Source organism: Ahaetulla prasina, chromosome 7, assembly GCF_028640845.1.
Source record: "Ahaetulla prasina isolate Xishuangbanna chromosome 7, ASM2864084v1, whole genome shotgun sequence".
Classification (NCBI taxonomy): domain Eukaryota; kingdom Metazoa; phylum Chordata; class Lepidosauria; order Squamata; family Colubridae; genus Ahaetulla; species Ahaetulla prasina.
Window position 1 is genome coordinate 63,356,845 of NC_080545.1, and position 17,590 is coordinate 63,374,434.

Sequence of the window (17,590 nt, forward strand, 5' to 3'; positions counted from 1 at the left end):
CTAAATAAACTAAACCGTTTTCTTAACATTAAACGGGAGACAGAACGCTTAAGATTTAATAATTAAGGGTCCTTGAGTGGCTCAGACTGCTAAGACAGTCTATTATTAACAGCAGCTGCTTGCAATTACTGCAGGTTCAAGCCCCACCAGGCCCAAGGTTGACTCAGCCTTCCATCCTTTATAAGGTAGGTAAAATGAGGACCCAGATTGTTGGGGGCAATAAGTTGACTTTGTATATAATATACAAATGGAATGAAGACTATTGCTTGACATAGTGTAAGCCGCCCTGAGTCTTCGGAGAAGGGCGGGATATAAATGCAAATAAAAAATAAAAAATTGATAATATAATGGAAGCGAAACCACGTTTCAACGGGTGCATGTGCATAAATGAAATTGGTGCCCGTTGACTAATTGTATATAAGGCACTTTCTTCCAATAGAATATTTGAAGAAAAAAAAGACGCCATAGTAATCTGCTAGGTTCCTCAATTTTCAGTCAAGCTGCGAAAACGAACTGAAGAAAATAGATTTTACCTTCCGGCTTTTTAAAAATACAATAACACTTGGGGAAAGCATACGATACCAATTTAAAATTAAATACAAGTACAGTAACAGTAACAAAAAAGCTAAAAAATTGGCAGTCTCATCTTAAATTATTGCGCGCATTTTTAAATTATCCAATGAAGCTTTGGCTTCCTGGCTTCAGCCAATCAATGATTAGCTTTCTTCCAATAGAAAGAGGCTTTTTCTCAGCAGTAGCCAATCAAAAGTGCGAGGTGATGTATAAATGCTGTCCCGCGAATTTGTCTTTTTCAGTTCTCTTTTTTTCCTTTTTGCGAAGAGATGGCTCGGACGAAGCAGACGGCTCGGAAGTCAACGGGCGGCAAAGCGCCCCGCAAGCAGCTGGCGACCAAGGCTGCCCGGAAGAGCGCGCCAGCTACGGGCGGCGTGAAGAAGCCTCACCGTTACCGCCCGGGCACCGTGGCCCTGCGAGAGATCCGCCGCTACCAGAAGTCCACCGAGCTGCTGATCCGCAAGCTGCCCTTCCAGCGGCTGGTGCGTGAGATCGCCCAAGACTTCAAGACCGACTTGCGCTTCCAGAGCTCGGCCGTGATGGCGCTGCAGGAGGCGAGCGAAGCGTACCTGGTGGGGCTGTTCGAGGACACGAATCTGTGCGCCATTCACGCCAAGAGGGTGACCATCATGCCGAAGGACATTCAGCTGGCGCGGCGCATCCGCGGGGAGAGAGCTTAAGTCCAGCGACCCTCCAGTTTCTTCGGTCCGTTTCGGAAACTAACACCATACCCAAAGGCTCTTTTAAGAGCCGCCACCTTCGTCTCGAAAAGAGCTGAAAGTCTCTTCAAGTTTAAGTGCTTTGAAAACTTAAAAAGCGGTCAGTCTTTGTATGCGTACTTATTCTAATCCTCTTTATTAAAGAGGATTTATTAAATTATCTTTATTCTAATCCCGGTTAGGCATGAAGGTAAGTGGGAGCCATTGGGCCATAGCAAGTAACCGTTTATGAAAAAATTAAAACTTAAGGGGCTTCGAGGGAATATTGACGCGCATGCGCACACATTAGCGGCTACGGTACTCTTGAAACTGCTCAACTAATAGGGTTGAGCTTGTAGAAGGCGCTATATTGTAGGGTATTTTAGGTTTAATCCCGAGTGGCAGAAAATACTTTGGAAGCGAATGTGTTTAAATTTAAAAAGGGATAGGCATCTTTTCTGCTTAAATTCTGAAGCTCCCCGACAGGAATATGTTAATAAAAAATCAATACCGCAAAGTTCGTTTCTCTTTATTTGTAATAGACAAGTATTTCATTTCTTAATTTAGGCAAAAGGTATCTAGCAACAGATGACAACTACTTCACTGGATTACAGGTCATTGATTAATAAAATGAACTGAAAACAAGTCCGTGTCTCTTCTCCATAATTATTCTTAATAGTTTTGATTTGGGGAACTTTAAAACAGTTTTCTGTTTTTCTGTTCTGGGTGTGTGCATGTGTGTGCCTCAATGTGTTCCAGGCACAGAAATAGCGATAGCACTTATATGCTGCTTCATAGTGCCTTACAGCACTCTTAAGTGGTTTTCAGAGTCAGCATATTGCCCCCAACAATCGGTCCTCAGGCTCTTGAGTAAGTTTATATAAAATTTGGTATCAAATTCTGAGGCCAATCATAGCTGTTCCAAAGGTCTTTATGTGAATTTGTATGTATGAAGATATGGGTGTGCAGCTTTTTGTTACATTCTTTGCAACTATTCTCGATTCGTGGGATGAAAAGTGCAAAGCTTCCCACATGGCTTTGTTTCATTATGTTCTGATGTCAATTCTATGATGTGAGCACCTGGTGTCTGGCTATTTACTATGATCTTGCTTCCTGACCAGGTCATTTGGATACTGCACCTCACTTTCCTCTAACAAGTCACCCACTCACCACAGTTCTAGTGCAGAATTATGAAGCTGCTGGCCATACATACTGGTTCATTTCATCTTTTCATGTTTCAGGACTGACATTAAAAAATTGTGCAATACCAATTGAGTGTACTCTCACTCCCTTCAATGCTTTGTGTTCTCTTTGTGTAAACCAGGTGTTTTCTAGTTCAGTTTTGCATGATTTTTCCTACATTATCATTAGGGTTTTGTAAAGAGCTTTGGGCATGGGAGAAGTGATTCCAGATAGTCTGCATTGTGGATGTTTTGATCTAAACAGAACAGCTTTTGTTTTCTGGATATGAATTGAAACGATCTGAGGTACTCTGGCCTTCAGGACAACTTGAATGATAGATGGATAGATAAGACTTTGTCACTTTGTACATTAATCCGCATACATTAACATAAAATTTTGTTGCATAAAGCTCCAATGTACACTACATAAACATGACATCCTCCCATTTATGACTGTATGACTGTAACTTTGTTGCTTGTATCCTTAAGATTTATGTTGATATTGTTTCCTAGTATGATTTGATTGCTTATTGTACCCTATGACTATCATTAAGTGTTGTACCTGGTGATTCTTGACAAATGTATCTTGTCTTTTTATGTATGCTAAGAGCATATGCACCAAAGAGTTAATTCCTTGGGTGTCCAATCATACTTGGCCAGTAAACATTAAAAGGGATGGAGCTAGTTAACCTAATGTTACTGGGGAAAATATTCCAGAGGGCAGGCCTGCTTCCTAGGACCTGTCAATTGTAGGTCCCTGGCAGATGATATCTTCAACATGCTCCCTCTGCTGGATCTAATGGGTTAGGCTGATACAATTGGGAAGCGATAATCTCTCAGATAACCTGGACCCATCTTCCCTCCAAAAAGGTTAAGATTAGATACCAGATAAAAATTGTTCAGGATAGTTGGATCTAGGCTTCTTGAGAAGGAAGTAAACCAAAGTCTCTAAGAGGTAAAGGAAAAATCTTTTCAGTCAAAAAATTACCACCAAAACCCACTCAATACTCCAGGCCAGGAGGGACATGGATCTAGGATTATGTGGCTGAGTTCCTAAGGACCCTGTCTGCTTATTCCAGTCCAACAGCCACTGTTCCCAAATTACTTTGCAAATACTTTTGTGAAGCAAGTTTAGGATATAATTGGTGTAAAGGCTTCATAGAGGCTTCTCTAGTTATACGAGGAGAATGCTGCACACATTAAAGACTTATAGGTGTAACAATTGCACCAGGGGGTATTTATTGAGGTATTTATATTTTAGGGTAAGACTATTAATAGAGTTATCCAAGTTTAGAAATGGAATGATCTTAGAAATTACCACATTCTATGAAAATAATGTTTATTCCCAAACAATTAACCTAATGGTCCTTAAAAAAAAAGGGTTTTGTGACTTAACATCTAGTGCTTGTATAATGTAACTTAATTCATCTTAGACAGTTGGTACCCAATTTATTACTTGAATGTATTTTGCATCCTTTGATCTTAGAACAAAAGGAACAGTTGAGCTCTGCATCAAGGCAGTAATTCAAGATCAAGATAATTATTAAATTATGTTGATATTGTTACTTTATTCAGTTGTATTTAGTTATTCACACTTAAGTCAGCTGAATAAACAAAATGAGAAATTAAACATATCCATTCCAAATGTCTAAAGAGTTCTGATATTTTTTTCTGAGGTGGTGGGAATATTTATTCAAATTTAGACAAGGTAAATTCTTCAGACAGCTGAATAATTAATGGAGAAAATTAATGAAGAAGGGGTGTCCTTCCAGCTTTGCAGTATTAGCTTTTTGCAATGCTTTCACTGATTATGATTGCATGCCATGAAGCCATTCTTGAATCATAGTGACTGCATAGATTTTCTCCATAATGATCCATTCCTAACCTGGTCCTTCAGATCTTCTAATGTTCCACTCATCTCATCAGTCTATTCACCTTGCTGCTGGTTATCTTCTCCCCCCCCCCTCTTTCTCAGCATTTGACCTTATCCAGAGAGCTAGATAGTCACATATTGTGTTCAAATTATGAAAGGATAATTTGACCCTAGTTATTTGTGCTTGAATGAGAACTCTGAGTTGATTTGATTTATGGTCCACTGTTTTATTACTTGGCTGTCTAAAATCTCAAATTTTCTCCCAACACCAAGGTTCAAAAGCATTGATACTTTTTACTATCTTTCTATTAATATCTAAGTCATTAGTATAATTAGGAAGAAAAAGAACAGATCTACAAAAATCAATAAGAACAACATTAATATGCTCAATATGCCTGCCTCCTATTTTCTCCACAACAAGAAGCCTGGATTAGGCTGACAAACTGACTGACCCAAAATCACCCAAATGGCTTTCATGCCTAGCTCACATTCTCCTTGTTTCTAGGCCAGCACTTAAACCACTGCACCAAACTGAGTCATGTCAATTTCTTCCAAAATACAGAGCCATGGTATTAAGCCACTATAATTTTCTCTGTTCTTTCTTGTGTGGTGTATAAAACCTTCTAGATTTAAATCAGACCTGGGCATTTTACAGCCCACAGGCTACAATCTGGGTCTTTGGCTATCCTGTCCGGTCTGTGGTGGTGGTGGGAATGAGGCATTGGCAGGGAGTGGGGCATCAGAGGGTGGGGCATTGGAAGAGGGGTTGGGGGCCAGTGGCAGTGGGCCTCCACAGGTGTTCTAGTTTCTTAGGTGGCCCCCTGAGAAAACGTATTGCCCAATGGTGTTTTAAAAGTTCATCCTTTGCTATCTACTTATGGAACTGACTGCAGATTTAACTATAAAAATTAGCTGAATTTCAAGCACATATATCTGGTACCTGCAGACAGCAGACAGCTGCTCATTTATGTGTGCTGTTCTGTAAGCTACTCTCTATTGGGAGACCCTGAATTCTAGGGCTTTTCTCCACCTGTCCTGCACCTAATATCAGCTTAAACATGTCTTAACAATAATGCGGGGACAAAAATATGCTGTTTATAGTTTTCTGCAAACTCAGGATGAATGAATCGCCCTTCAACTCAACAGTAGAAGGCCTATAATGTTTCAGTGGAAAAATTATCAAACTAAGTTACTCAGTGCCACCCAATTCCAGAAACCTTTAAATGATTTTTTTAAAATAAATGTACTGTGATTCCTTGGGATAAACACTGTTTCAAAAAGAAAATTATCTGTATTTTCTGATCTTGCCTTCCCAAACCATCTTGTCTTTTTAGGAAAAAAACTAGCTAAGAGCAATATGATATAATGGTTAAAATGCTAGGCTTGGAGAGGGAAAACCCAGGTTCTAATCCTGCCTTAGGTATGGAGGCAGTTGGCAGAAAACAAAACTATTTGTGGCATCATGTATTGAAACTTTGCCGAGTGACCTCTACTAACCTCTACTAACACAGCCTAAAAGAAGAGGTCTGGCAATCAAAAAAGAGAAATGCTAAGAAAAATAGAAGAAAATAAACTATCCAAGTTTCTACTGTGCATATAGAGCAGAGCTCTTATTTCTTCAGGTCACTAATATATATGTATGTTAAATACTAACTAATACTTTCTGCTTGGAATTTTTACAGTTGTCACTGTGTTCTGGCTATTCCTGTTCAGTCAATTACACTTTGGACCCATTAAATCTTTTACTGGATAAAATACACTACTTTCTTATCACTTAGAATTTCCCAGCCAGCAGGTGTTGTGTGGGTGTCTTGGCTTTCAAGGTTTGGAGAACAGCCTAAGGGAAAAAAGATTGTCTCTAAAATGAATGGATAAAGAAGAGAACATCTCCTGCTACAGAAGACATGTTGAAACGTCTGCACAGTATTTGAAAAAGCTGGTAAAAGAAAACATGCTACCCAAAGTTGCAGTCCTGGTTATTGTAGCTCTACATTGGCTTATCGCATATAAATGTAAGTAGCAGAGTATCAATTACTTACTTTGCTGGATAATTTAGGTTTTAATCCTAATTTCGGTACATGAAATCCAGCAAAGTTTATATGGCTCCTATTGGATTTAATGTCACATTTAAGGATGCCACCTGAGGCATGATAACTGGAACTAAAATCCATTGAATCTGGTAAAATTTATATAGAGGCCTAGGAGGCTGGAAAAAGAAATATATTGGTTCATGTGGCACATAGTTAAGGTATTAGAAATCAGTTAAGTATCTGTTCTGGATCTGAATGTATATATATTTAGTAATAGTTAGCCATATTTGGCTCTGCTGGTTTTGCACCTGTGCTATTGGCTTAAAAAGAAAAGATTTCTGCCTAATTTTCCTTGCCATATTTCTCTCTCTGCTAACTGCCATCTGCTTTTTGGATTAGTAAATTCTTTTCTTTTTTTTAGATGGTGCAGGCAGTGGGGCTATGGTAGAAGCTTCAATAATCCCAGTTGGAGGTAAATATAAACTCTTTGCATGCATAATACATTTATTTATAACTAAATGCTTCCCTATCCTATTTGTCTGAAATATTATATATTGTTATTGCAGCAATATAGACAAAATTATGGATATATTTTAAATCTCCCTTGATTAGAAACCATCTGTCTTACTGTAAAAAAACTAAGGAAGGTTGTCTGTTTGTTTATTTCCTGCCTTTATTATTTTAACAAATAACTCAAGGCGGTGAACATATCCAACACTTAAAAAATAACCCAATGGGCAGCAGATTGCCCTTTGCTTAATTTTTGAAATCTATATTACATGGCAGTTTGGATGGCAAATCATGGTTGATAGCTTATGGCAATGTGTGAATTCAACCAATTATGGCTTTAGAAGAAATTGATTAAGTAACCCATGACTAGTAAGGCTCAGCAAAGAACCTTTTCATGCAATTCAAAGTGAATAGCCTCAGAAGACTAAGTGGCCTTTGGATGTTCTGACGATGGTCAGAATTCTTCAGAAGGGAAAAATCCATAGAGGGGTGAAAGCAGAAGGAAGATGTCCTTACTCACACCATTTGCCACAACCCTTCCTGGAATCTCTACTTTCACACTTCTATTATCTGAGTTCCAGGCTGTCCAGGTAAAAAAGTTGTGCCAGGCAGGGAGTTATGCTGCTAAAACATTCTTGAATGAGAAAATGTTCTCCATCACCTAGAATCTGGAGAAAATTTCCCTTCACCAGCAATCCCTCCCCCTTTAGGCTCCAGTTTTCCTTTTTTTAAAACAAAGACACCAAATCCAAATGGGTATGGGAAAATGTAGAACTGAGGGAGGCGTGGCCAGCGTTGCAACGAAACAGACATGAACCCCGAGAGCTCTGGGGTGAGTGCCGATAATCCCCTCAAAATGGAGGTCCGCTTCAGACCATAGCTGTCCTGTAGGGGCAGCGAAGAATGAGGGAGCCGCTGGAGCGGACAGGGAAGTTGCAAATTCCCTGTAGTTCTGGCTTTTTTCCCTCGACCCAACAAGGAGGACCGCAGCCATCACCAGCTGCTTGAAGTTGGGATGGCCACAAGAACGGGTAGGAGGATAAAGCACAAATATTGAATAAGATATTGACGCCGGGCGAGTCAATACCAGCTCACAAAGAGGCACTTAAGGCAATTTTACCAATAAGCATTTAAGGAAAAACAGAAATAGTGGCTAATTTAAACAGGAAATGAAACGGAAGGAAATAATTAAAGATACCTAAAACCTGACAAAAGGTGGCTTGGAATCTATTTCTAGAGCCCTAATTGAATAGAAAAAACAGAGAAAATATCATTTCCATTTAAAATTGACTTTGGAGAATTTTTGAAGCTTTTATCGATTATTAAAAAATTTATAACCAAGAAGGAAAAAGAGTGGAATTAACTAGGACTTTAAAAATTGACTTTAATTGAGTTTTTCCCAGCTCCTCTACTCTTCATAAACTTGGATTTAAAGAATTATAATGTAACTATTTACAGGATTGAAAAGAGGCAACAAATTGAAACAAAGGAAAGGTTCCAAAATGGATAATTTGTTAATTGTGGATTGTAACTGCAGACTAAAGACTGACACCTAAAGGCAGAAGAAGAAATGCAGGAGGGAAATGTCTTTGTGATTTCAGGACAATTTCAAAGGAGGAACTAGAAAGATGACCTTTAAGACTGATAATTCCAAAGAACAAAATAGAAAACAATATTAAAGATTGACACCTAAAGGCAGAAGAAGAAATACAGGAGGGGATTGTCTTTGTGATTTCAGGACACTCTGAAGGAACCCTTTTGTAATTAGATGGCTGATTTTAAGAGTCATAATATCAAAGAATAAAGTTGAAGCAAGAACGGCTTGCAGCAATGGTAGAGAAGAATATAAAAAGCATGTTATAATAATGTAAAATTAAAATTTGTATTAAAGATTAGAGGATTATAAAAATGTTGAGGAGAGGAGGAACGGGGCAAACAAGGAATTTAATAAATTAAGAAAATATGCAGATTTTAAGCACATTCAATGAAATTGAAATACTATGAGATAAAACTTCCAATAGAATATTTGAATATGAATACGGAACTATGTGAGAAATGGGATAATATTGGTTCCTTTTTATTTTGTTCTTTTTATTTAGTTTATTATTTTAATATTTTTTACTTTGAAATAAATAAGTGATGGGAGACCTTTTAATCAAGGTGAGATTTAAGACAGGAGAGATTTTTATAGATATTACCTTGTTTTTATTTCTTTTTGTTACTGGTCTTTAACAATATTTTGTTTAATGAAGAAGGGAGGGGCAAGAAAGGGGACAAAAATGTGGGAACTAGATTTGATTAAATGCTATTCAGGATAAAGGGTGTGGAATAGAGATTTTGATAGAAATGGGCAATAATAAAATTTAAAGAGAGGAAGGGAAAATATTGGATAAACAATACAATGAGAGGGTGAAATTTGAAATATGTTTAATTATGTACCTGACTGATATCTTGTTCAACAAAGATCTGTACATGGTTTGTTTTTTTTAAGAACTTTTTTCAAAAAAAAAGGAAAAGAAAATGTGGAACTGGATTATGAACAGAATCCTGGAATATCCAAGAAAATAAAGCCTTTTATTCGATTACAAGACACAGAATAGGGATTAGAGAGAAAAGCTGAACTATAACCAACTATCTGAAGCCAAGGTCTGCATTACAAAGCTGGCAGCAGGCACTAATTTATAAACAAAGAGGTAGACTGATAATTGAAGGAAGTAACAAAAATCACTTGTAGCACTGAACAGGTTTTCTGCAACTAAAATAAAAGTTCCCTGTCAGCTTTTTCCTTGCTGGTTGCCTTTCTCCTAAAATTTGCTGGCTTTAGGGCTCAAAATTAAGATGCAGGATCCCAGGCTTGGAATGGCACAATTAGATAATGTCCATTGAGGATAAGGTACTAGTAACAACTGAAAACTACGGTAGTCCTATAATTTCCATCACCCTGGCTAGTCATCTAGATGATGCTAAGAGATTATTTTCTGATACATCAAATGTGTGTCTCATATTATTAGATGCTCTCATTTGCTTTTGCATTAAATAAATGCACCATTGTCTCTATTTCCATGCCAGATCCTAACGTAGCAGTGGGAAAACTATCATTTCAGTCCAGTACATTTGAAGAAAAAGGGGAGTCAAGGAAGGCCATTGATGGATCCTTGGCAAATATCTACACAAATGGAGACTGTACTCTGACAAAGAAGGATTTTGAGCCCTGGTGGATGGTAGATTTGATTTTATCCTTTCAGGTATCTGCAGTAGTGATCACAAACAGAGGAGATTGTTGTGAGTCACGGATAAAAGGAGCTGAGATTCTGATTGGAGATTTGCCGCAGAAGGGGGGCGCAATGAATCCCAGGTACTGGCACAATACTATATTGTCCTCTCGAGTGAGTTAATGAGAAATATGTCTTACTGAATCTTAAATCTGGGCATTTGTGTGAATAAACCCAACTAAAGCTTTTTTAAGTCATGTAATTCACAATAATTTAGGAAGATTTAGATTTCCTGTTCTGTGAAATGGAGTATCGCAGAATGTGGCATTATGGATAAGTAACAATTTTAGGAATTTAGCAGTCATCCACCATGTTAGTCTATGGTGGCAAAAAAAATCAGAGGGAGTTTGGTACAATCTTTTCTGACTAACATTTTTTTTAAAGGACATACATTTTGTGATCTGCAGCTCACTTCATAAGATGCATAGAGTGGCTAGACTGATAAAGGGTTGCACATTGTATCCCATGAGCCCATTTAAAAGTAAACATGTTTCTTTGAGATTTTGAAACAAATTCTAATCCACTTCCTATATTGAGTAAAAATGAGTGTTATAGTACTGTACAACCTTGTAGTATGCACAAAATAGTTGCAAAACATTGGAAGTATTTCAGGTTTTCTCTGTATCTTTTCAATAGAGTCCTTGCCTTACAACTGTAATACAACTTGCCCATCATGGTCATAAATTGTGACAGTTGTAAACTGAGTCACCCATGTGATGGACCCAATTTTATGACTTTTTTCTGGCAGTCATTAAGTCATTAAATGAACCAATGTTCTGGTTTTGCTGAAAACTGGTAAATGCCAGCTTTTGGCAAAACTGTCATAAAATGCAGTCACATGACATTGCAAATGGCCATAAATGTGGTCTAGTTGTTGAGCGCCTAAAATAATTCTTTTAAGTAATTTTCTTGGTCTGTAAATTGTAAGTCCATCTTGACACCATCTCTATCTTGTCATCTAAAATTTGTTCTATATCTGTCATTTCAGTGGTAACATCTTTTGGACATAGTCTATCCATAGAAGCAGACATCATTATAGATATTGTTGATGGCTATTTTCTGATTCCATTCTTCAAAAGTCTTCTTCGATACATTCATTGTTAGAAAGTTTTCAACATTTTTCAGGTTATAAATTGTTCCTCTAAACTTTAGCCCCATCTAGTGTCCAGTTTTTGAATTCATGAAATTGCTTGTTTTGTAAACGCCTAAAGAGAATCTATTTCCAGCAAGTAGCTGTTTGTTCCTCATTAATTCCAAAATCTTATTATAAAAGTTTGAATATTTCAATTTTATCTGCTCCCTTAGCCCATTCATAACTTTCTAAAATCAAAATCTTATTTAGCTTTTTGCTGCTTATTTCAGATTCTTTAAATACTTAATCTTAGCATTAATTTTTTCTTTCGTTTGTGATTGAAGGCAGACTCATCTGGCATTTTCAGATTTGTCAATCCATGGAGCTTTAATAGCTCAGTAGTTAATGAGCAATTTCTGAAATTACTAGAAAGTGTGGTTTGTGAACTTAGAAAGTGTTTTTAAGTGTTTAAAAGTGTTTACAAGCGCTGCAAGCAAGACAGTGGTAATCTCATCTTTTTCTGGCACTTGCACCAGTGGAAAACAGTTGTCCTTTGATCTCCTTATGAGGAGCAGCCTTCCTCACTTATCCAATCTCCCATCCTCTCGTTATGTGGGAAGATTCCAGGGAACCATTTTATGAACCAGTTTTTTGGTCTTTGCTATAGCCGGCCATCTTCAGTTTGCCACATCTCCCCTGGAAATCCCAATTAAACTTCCCTTCCGATGCTTGACATGCAGCTACATCCACTGCCTGCTTTTAACACCATTGTGTAATCCAGACATAGCACTTTTCAGGTATTTAGCAGTCATCCAGATGTCTATAGACACATCTGTAGCTATAGTTCTAGGTACTGTCGTTTTCAAAATACTGCATTTCGTTACTGATTATTTTCATCTCTTTTTGTCAGTTAGCATCCTAAGCAATTGAGGAGGCTCAGTTTTTACTATGTATTTTTTGACTTAAGCCCTTCTTTCTTACTTCATTTTGTCTTTATTTCTGGAAAAGTTGAAGTTTTTCCTAAGCTTATCCTTTCGTTAGATGTTGCATTTTGATTGAATGAAGACCCAAAGGTTTAATTTTGAGTATTACTTTAATTTTTAAATTACTCCTTAAACATTATATTGAGATGAACATTAATAAACTGCAATTGTTTTTGGAGAGGTTAAATATTTTGAAGCTGGGTTAAATAATAAATAAGTATTAATCAATTTTTGGTCAGTGCACCAATGTATCTAAAACTTACCTTGTGGTAAGATGGATAGCCAATAAATTTAATAAATAAATAAAATTTCAACATGAATTAGTGCATCTGCAGTAAAATGTAACTAATTTACAAGTCAATGGAAAGATTGCCAATCTATACTATCATAATAATAGTTTATTCTATAATAGTTTATTCTACTTGCTCCAGAAGCAAAAAAATTTGCACAATATAGTTTTACAAGGACCAATACTGGGAGAACAGAGATTACTAGCAGATCTGTAATTATGGCAGATATTGTTCCCCATCCATTCTGAGAATCTTGTGGAAATCAATGCTTCTCTTAGTATGAACGTTGATAGAGCTCACATATAAAACTCAGGGACTCAGATTCATGTTGTGCCAGTCCGCAGTTCAATAACAATCTGGTCCCTTGACAGGTGTGCTACAATCAACAGCATGGGACTTGGGGAAACAATGTCATTTAACTGTGGAGGCATGCAAGGACAGTATGTGACCATCACAATCCCCGGGAGATATGAATACCTAACAGTCTGTGAAGTGCAGGTGCTTGCATATCCATGGCTTCGTATAGGTAAGTAGAAACTGTGTGAATACTATGCACACAGTAGTGAATACAGGATGTATGGCTTATATAATTAGAATAGAATTTATTGGCCAAGTGTGATTGGACACACAAGGAATTTGTCTTGGTGCATGTGCTCTCAGTGTACATAAAAGAAAAGATATGTTCATCAAGGTATGTTCTGTGTTTACTGTATTATACTGTATTCCATCATAATGGGGATGTTTGCTTTACATCAGACATCTAATGTAAGAAAAATATAGACTAAGATGCACATACCTTTAACTGACAGCACTGATGGTTGCCTGTTTTGTTGCGATAAGTGCATTCTTGTATTTATGGGGTGATCAAAAGAATAGCAAAATAATCAGACAAATAAAAAGATAATCTAGTGTTTCACTACATCTTTCATTTCATGGAAAAGGAGGCAAAAGTTATATAGTTAATAAATATTCAAGTAGTAGGGGCTACATTGCAACAGTGGGGGTTTACTGGTCTGAAAGTGTAACCCTTAGCTATCCTGAAGGTTGTGCTATAAAACAGGGGTCTCCAACCTTGGTCCCTTTAAGACAGGTGGACTTCAACTCTCAGAGTCCCTCAACCAGTAAAACTGGCTGAGGAACTCTGGGAACTGAAGTCCACAAGTCTTAAAGGGACCAAGGTTGGAGACCCTTGCTATAAAATGGATCAGCAAAGTGGCTAATTAGAGAAATATCTACTTTATTTTAGAAAAAAAAATATGATTGTAAGAGGGGACTTTTAGGAGACAAACTGCAAGCCTGCAATGCTTATTTTGACGGGGGAATGGGGGGGAGAGAGATGAGAGGGAGAGAGTGGGGGGGAGAGATATTTTTTCATGGGGGTGGGGTAAGGCACCCTTTTCCATATCTACATGCTCTTTCATTTCCCAGTAGGCCACAGTAGTGATACTGTCAAATCTTATGGTGAATATGAATTTTTCATTCTTGAATATTAGAAATTCAGACATTTCATTTCTTACAGTTCATGGAGGAAGAAGTCCTGTTCTAGACAGTGACACTGACTCAGGTATGTGAGAAGTCACCATACCTTTTCCCAGATGTATCTACATGTACAATTAGGGCATGTGGGTGAATACAGAAGTGTTAGGGTGAGGGTAGTAACTGAATGTTCCTGATTTGCTTTGTCCTGACTGATGTTTGGCTGGAAAGACACAAAACAAGTATCAGATAAAAAAGGTGGCAATATGTTACTACTGCTGCTACTGCTTTTTGTCTCGGGGCCTTTCAGACTAATTCATTGAAAGTGAAATTACAGAGAAAGGGGACAGTGATAGAGACAGAAATAAATAATGAATCATTTTTCTACACATATATATGTTTGAACACCCTAATAATAAAAGTTATTTAGGGGATACAAAAGAGGGATAAAGATACAAAAAAAAATTAGCAATAGAGAGAAGTTATATAACAGTTATTTGATTTATATTTCACCCAATCAGAAAATACTGTTAGCAACACTGCAATACAACAACCATGGTAAAAGGATAAAAACAATCAAATCATATCCCACTGTTACTTACACTACCTAAGGACATCAGCTCAACCCTCCATGGCTCTCCAAAGCAACTTTGTTTTTAACAGCTTAGAGAAAGTCTGTAGAGTAAGGAGGGATTGAATTTCTGAGGGGAGGCTATTCCAAAATGTCAGCATACCCCTAATGAAAGTGCCTCTATGAATTCTGCCCTACCTTTATCTTTTAAAAATGTGTGGAATCACAAGGTGGTTCTGAGATGTTCAATTTGAATATGTTCAAGTGGGCCAAAATTGGGTAACAATACAGTCCTGTCATTAGATACCAAAAAACCCCCCAGCACTTTAATTACACTTGGAGCTAATAGAAACCAATGTAGGGCATGGGTGCCGTGTGCTCATGTTAGAATGTCCATCAGCCTTGAGTCGCCATGGGCGAATAGGCAGCAATATAAATCTAATAAATAAATACATACATACATACATACATACTGAACTGATGTATTCTGGACCAACTCTGAGACCACGCTTCTAAGCAGGTTTAAAAAGCAACCTCATGTACTACATGCAATAGAGTAGTCTAGTGATGGCTAACCTTTTTGCCGTCGCGTGCCAAAAGCGGTATGGGGAGCACAGTGCGGGGGTGTGTGTCATGTGCAGGCATGCCCACATCCATATTCAATGCCCCTGTGCCCTGTGCATGCACATGTAACCCCCCGCACCCCATTTTGGGCCTAGCAGGCCTTCCTGAAGCCTCCAGAGGCCGGAAACGGCGCATTTCCAGACTTCTGGTAGGCCAAATGGGCCCGTTTTTCACCCACCCAGGTTCCAGTGGCTTTCCTGGAGCCGGGGGGGGGCAAAAATGCCCCCCACCCCCCGGAGGCCCACCAGAGGCTGGAAATGGCCCATTTCCTGACTTCCGGTGGGCCTGGTAGGCCCATTTTTCGCCCTCCCCAGGCTCCAGGACCTTTCCTGGAGCCTAGGGAGGGCAAAAATGGCCTCTCCCAGTTTCCTGGAAGCCCTCCGGAGGCCAAAAACACCCTCCCAGAGCCTCCACGCTAGCCCTGTACTTACCTGGCATCCAAAATGGGCCGCATGAAGACTCCGTGGAGGGGAGAGGTGGTGTGGGAGGGGCCAGCTGAAAATCAGCTGGCTGGCGCGTGTATGCATGCTAGAGCTGAGCTAGGGCAACGGTTGCATGCCCGCAGATATGGCTCTGTGTGCCACAGGTTTGCCATCACAGGAGTAGTCCAAATGAGAAATAAGAAAGAGAGTCACTGCCATGATAGTCTGTCACTCCAGGTATGACTGCAATTGGTATACAAACTGAAGTTAGGTAAGACCTCCCTGGACAGATTTTCACCTGCCCATCTAGCAATAGCTGTTACTCTAGAAAGATCCTTTTCCTTCAAGATAGTACCATTCCATGAAGAAGAACACTTGAGACATTGAAGAACTTTAATGCATAAATAGTAGCTCTATCTTGCTTGGGTAGAATTTCTGCTTTTTATACCTTCACAGTCTACAGACATTGTGTCTTGATATTGACAGCATCTCCTATCTATCCCTATAATGGTTTTCATAACATATGCTAATTACTGTATGTAAGATATATAGCTCTGTGATAGCACATAAGTAAAAACACTGGTTTAGTCTGCTTCTTGAAAGGTCATGAAAATGTTCTGTCTTCTAGGTCTACAAGGCAGAGTTTTGAGTTTTCCCAATGAATCAAAAGGCAGTTTTGTGATCATATCCCCAATGCAGCCTTTGAATTTGATGGAATTCACACTCTGTATGAGGATTGCAGTAGAGTGTTTAGATGAACACAAAATAATTCTCTTCTCCTATCATTCTCAAAGTGATGAATTGAGAATCTTGCGTGAAGCAATGGGCCACTTTGGTTTACACATGGGGGGTAGGAGTGTGGGGTTTGCCCTTCCTGATCTCAGCCCTTTGGGGAGCCACATCTGTGTCACCTGGGAGTCAGTATTTGGCCTTACAGCCTTTTGGATGAATGGAAAAAGTAGTATCCGAAAGGTGCATAATATGGGGCACATTCTGCAAGCAGGTGGCACAGCAATGCTTGGACAGGATCAAGGGGCACAAAATATGTCTGATGAGCAAAAGCCATATTTTGTGGGAGAAATAACAGATCTCTACATGTGGGATTATGTACTAAAATCACATGACCTACAGAAAGTTTTCCAGGCCCATGAATTTCCCAGAGGGAACATCTTTGACTGGAAAATATTGTCATATAAAATTAGAGGTAATGTGATGGTATTGCCTAAAGGCTAATGATTCTGTGTGTCCACATAAATATGTATGGAAATAGTATCATACTGCATTGGGCACCAAGCAAATAAGCAATATTGGTATGATATCTAAGATGTTTAAACATAACTAGTGAGCATTTTGTTCTTAGTTTGTAATTGTTCATGTTGAAGTTCTTTGAATTAACCCATGAAAATATAATAAATAAAATTCTCTTATGGATAACAAATTTGAAAAAGCGTATTTTTCTTTCTCATTTTATATGGCCAACTAAAATATAAAAAAACATGTCTGGTGTCTAAAGGCTGGCAGAGTTTAAGGAAAAATGCAAATGGCCATAAATGTGATCCAGTTGCTAGGCGCCTGAAGCAGTCACGGGGTGGGGGTGGGGAATAGGTCATCAGAACTTTTTGTGGGGTGGTCTGTCATAACTTCAAACAATCGCTAAGCCACTGATCATAAGTCAAGGACTATCTGTACTTGATGATCATCCAATCTGCAACTCTTCCTTCTGTCTCCCAAGGTCATTCCCAAATACCATTATACCCTTTCTTGGTTTTCAGAACACTGAAAAGTTGGGCATCATCCACAAACTTAGCCATCTCACTCCCTATCCTTAAGCCAAGGTCCGTTTTGTACATTTACAAGGTGTAGTCCCAACACAGATCTATTTCTTACTTTCCTCCACTAAAAGTTGCTCATTCATTCTTGCGGTTTCCTTTTCTGTGTTTTAGCTAAAACCAGTTTGGGGTAGTGCTTAAGGCATCAGGTGAGAAACCGGGGGGACGGACCCTGAATTCTAGTCC

At 38.5% G+C, this 17,590-nt stretch overlaps 2 protein-coding genes across 2 annotated transcripts; both read left to right on the plus strand.

Annotated features, from left to right (window-relative positions):
• Positions 1-842: 842 nt before the first annotated feature.
• Positions 843-1,814, plus strand: LOC131202401 (histone H3). Its single transcript, XM_058191346.1, has one exon. It carries the CDS (start codon positions 843-845, stop codon positions 1,251-1,253), a length of 411 nt encoding a protein of 136 aa, XP_058047329.1. The 3' UTR covers positions 1,254-1,814.
• Positions 1,815-6,192: 4,378 nt separating this feature from the next.
• On the plus strand, positions 6,193-16,808 carry LOC131202557 (pentraxin fusion protein-like). Its single transcript, XM_058191661.1, has 6 exons — positions 6,193-6,337; positions 6,777-6,827; positions 9,935-10,220; positions 12,854-13,008; positions 14,002-14,046; positions 16,204-16,808. Exons 1-6 carry the CDS (start codon positions 6,193-6,195, stop codon positions 16,806-16,808), a joined length of 1,287 nt encoding a protein of 428 aa, XP_058047644.1.
• The last annotated feature ends 782 nt before the right edge of the window (positions 16,809-17,590 follow it).

Bases quoted from the DNA above. Each gene is read 5' to 3' on its own strand.
- LOC131202401 (XM_058191346.1), top strand. From the start codon at position 843: ATGGCTCGGACGAAGCAGACGGCTCGGAAGTCAACGGGCGGCAAAGCG.
- LOC131202557 (XM_058191661.1), top strand. From the start codon at position 6,193: ATGGATAAAGAAGAGAACATCTCCTGCTACAGAAGACATGTTGAAACG. The intron at 10,221-12,853 runs GTACTGGCACAA...GTCCCTTGACAG, and splicing joins GGGGGCGCAATGAATCCCAG to GTGTGCTACAATCAACAGCA. The intron at 13,009-14,001 runs GTAAGTAGAAAC...CATTTCTTACAG, and splicing joins ATATCCATGGCTTCGTATAG to TTCATGGAGGAAGAAGTCCT.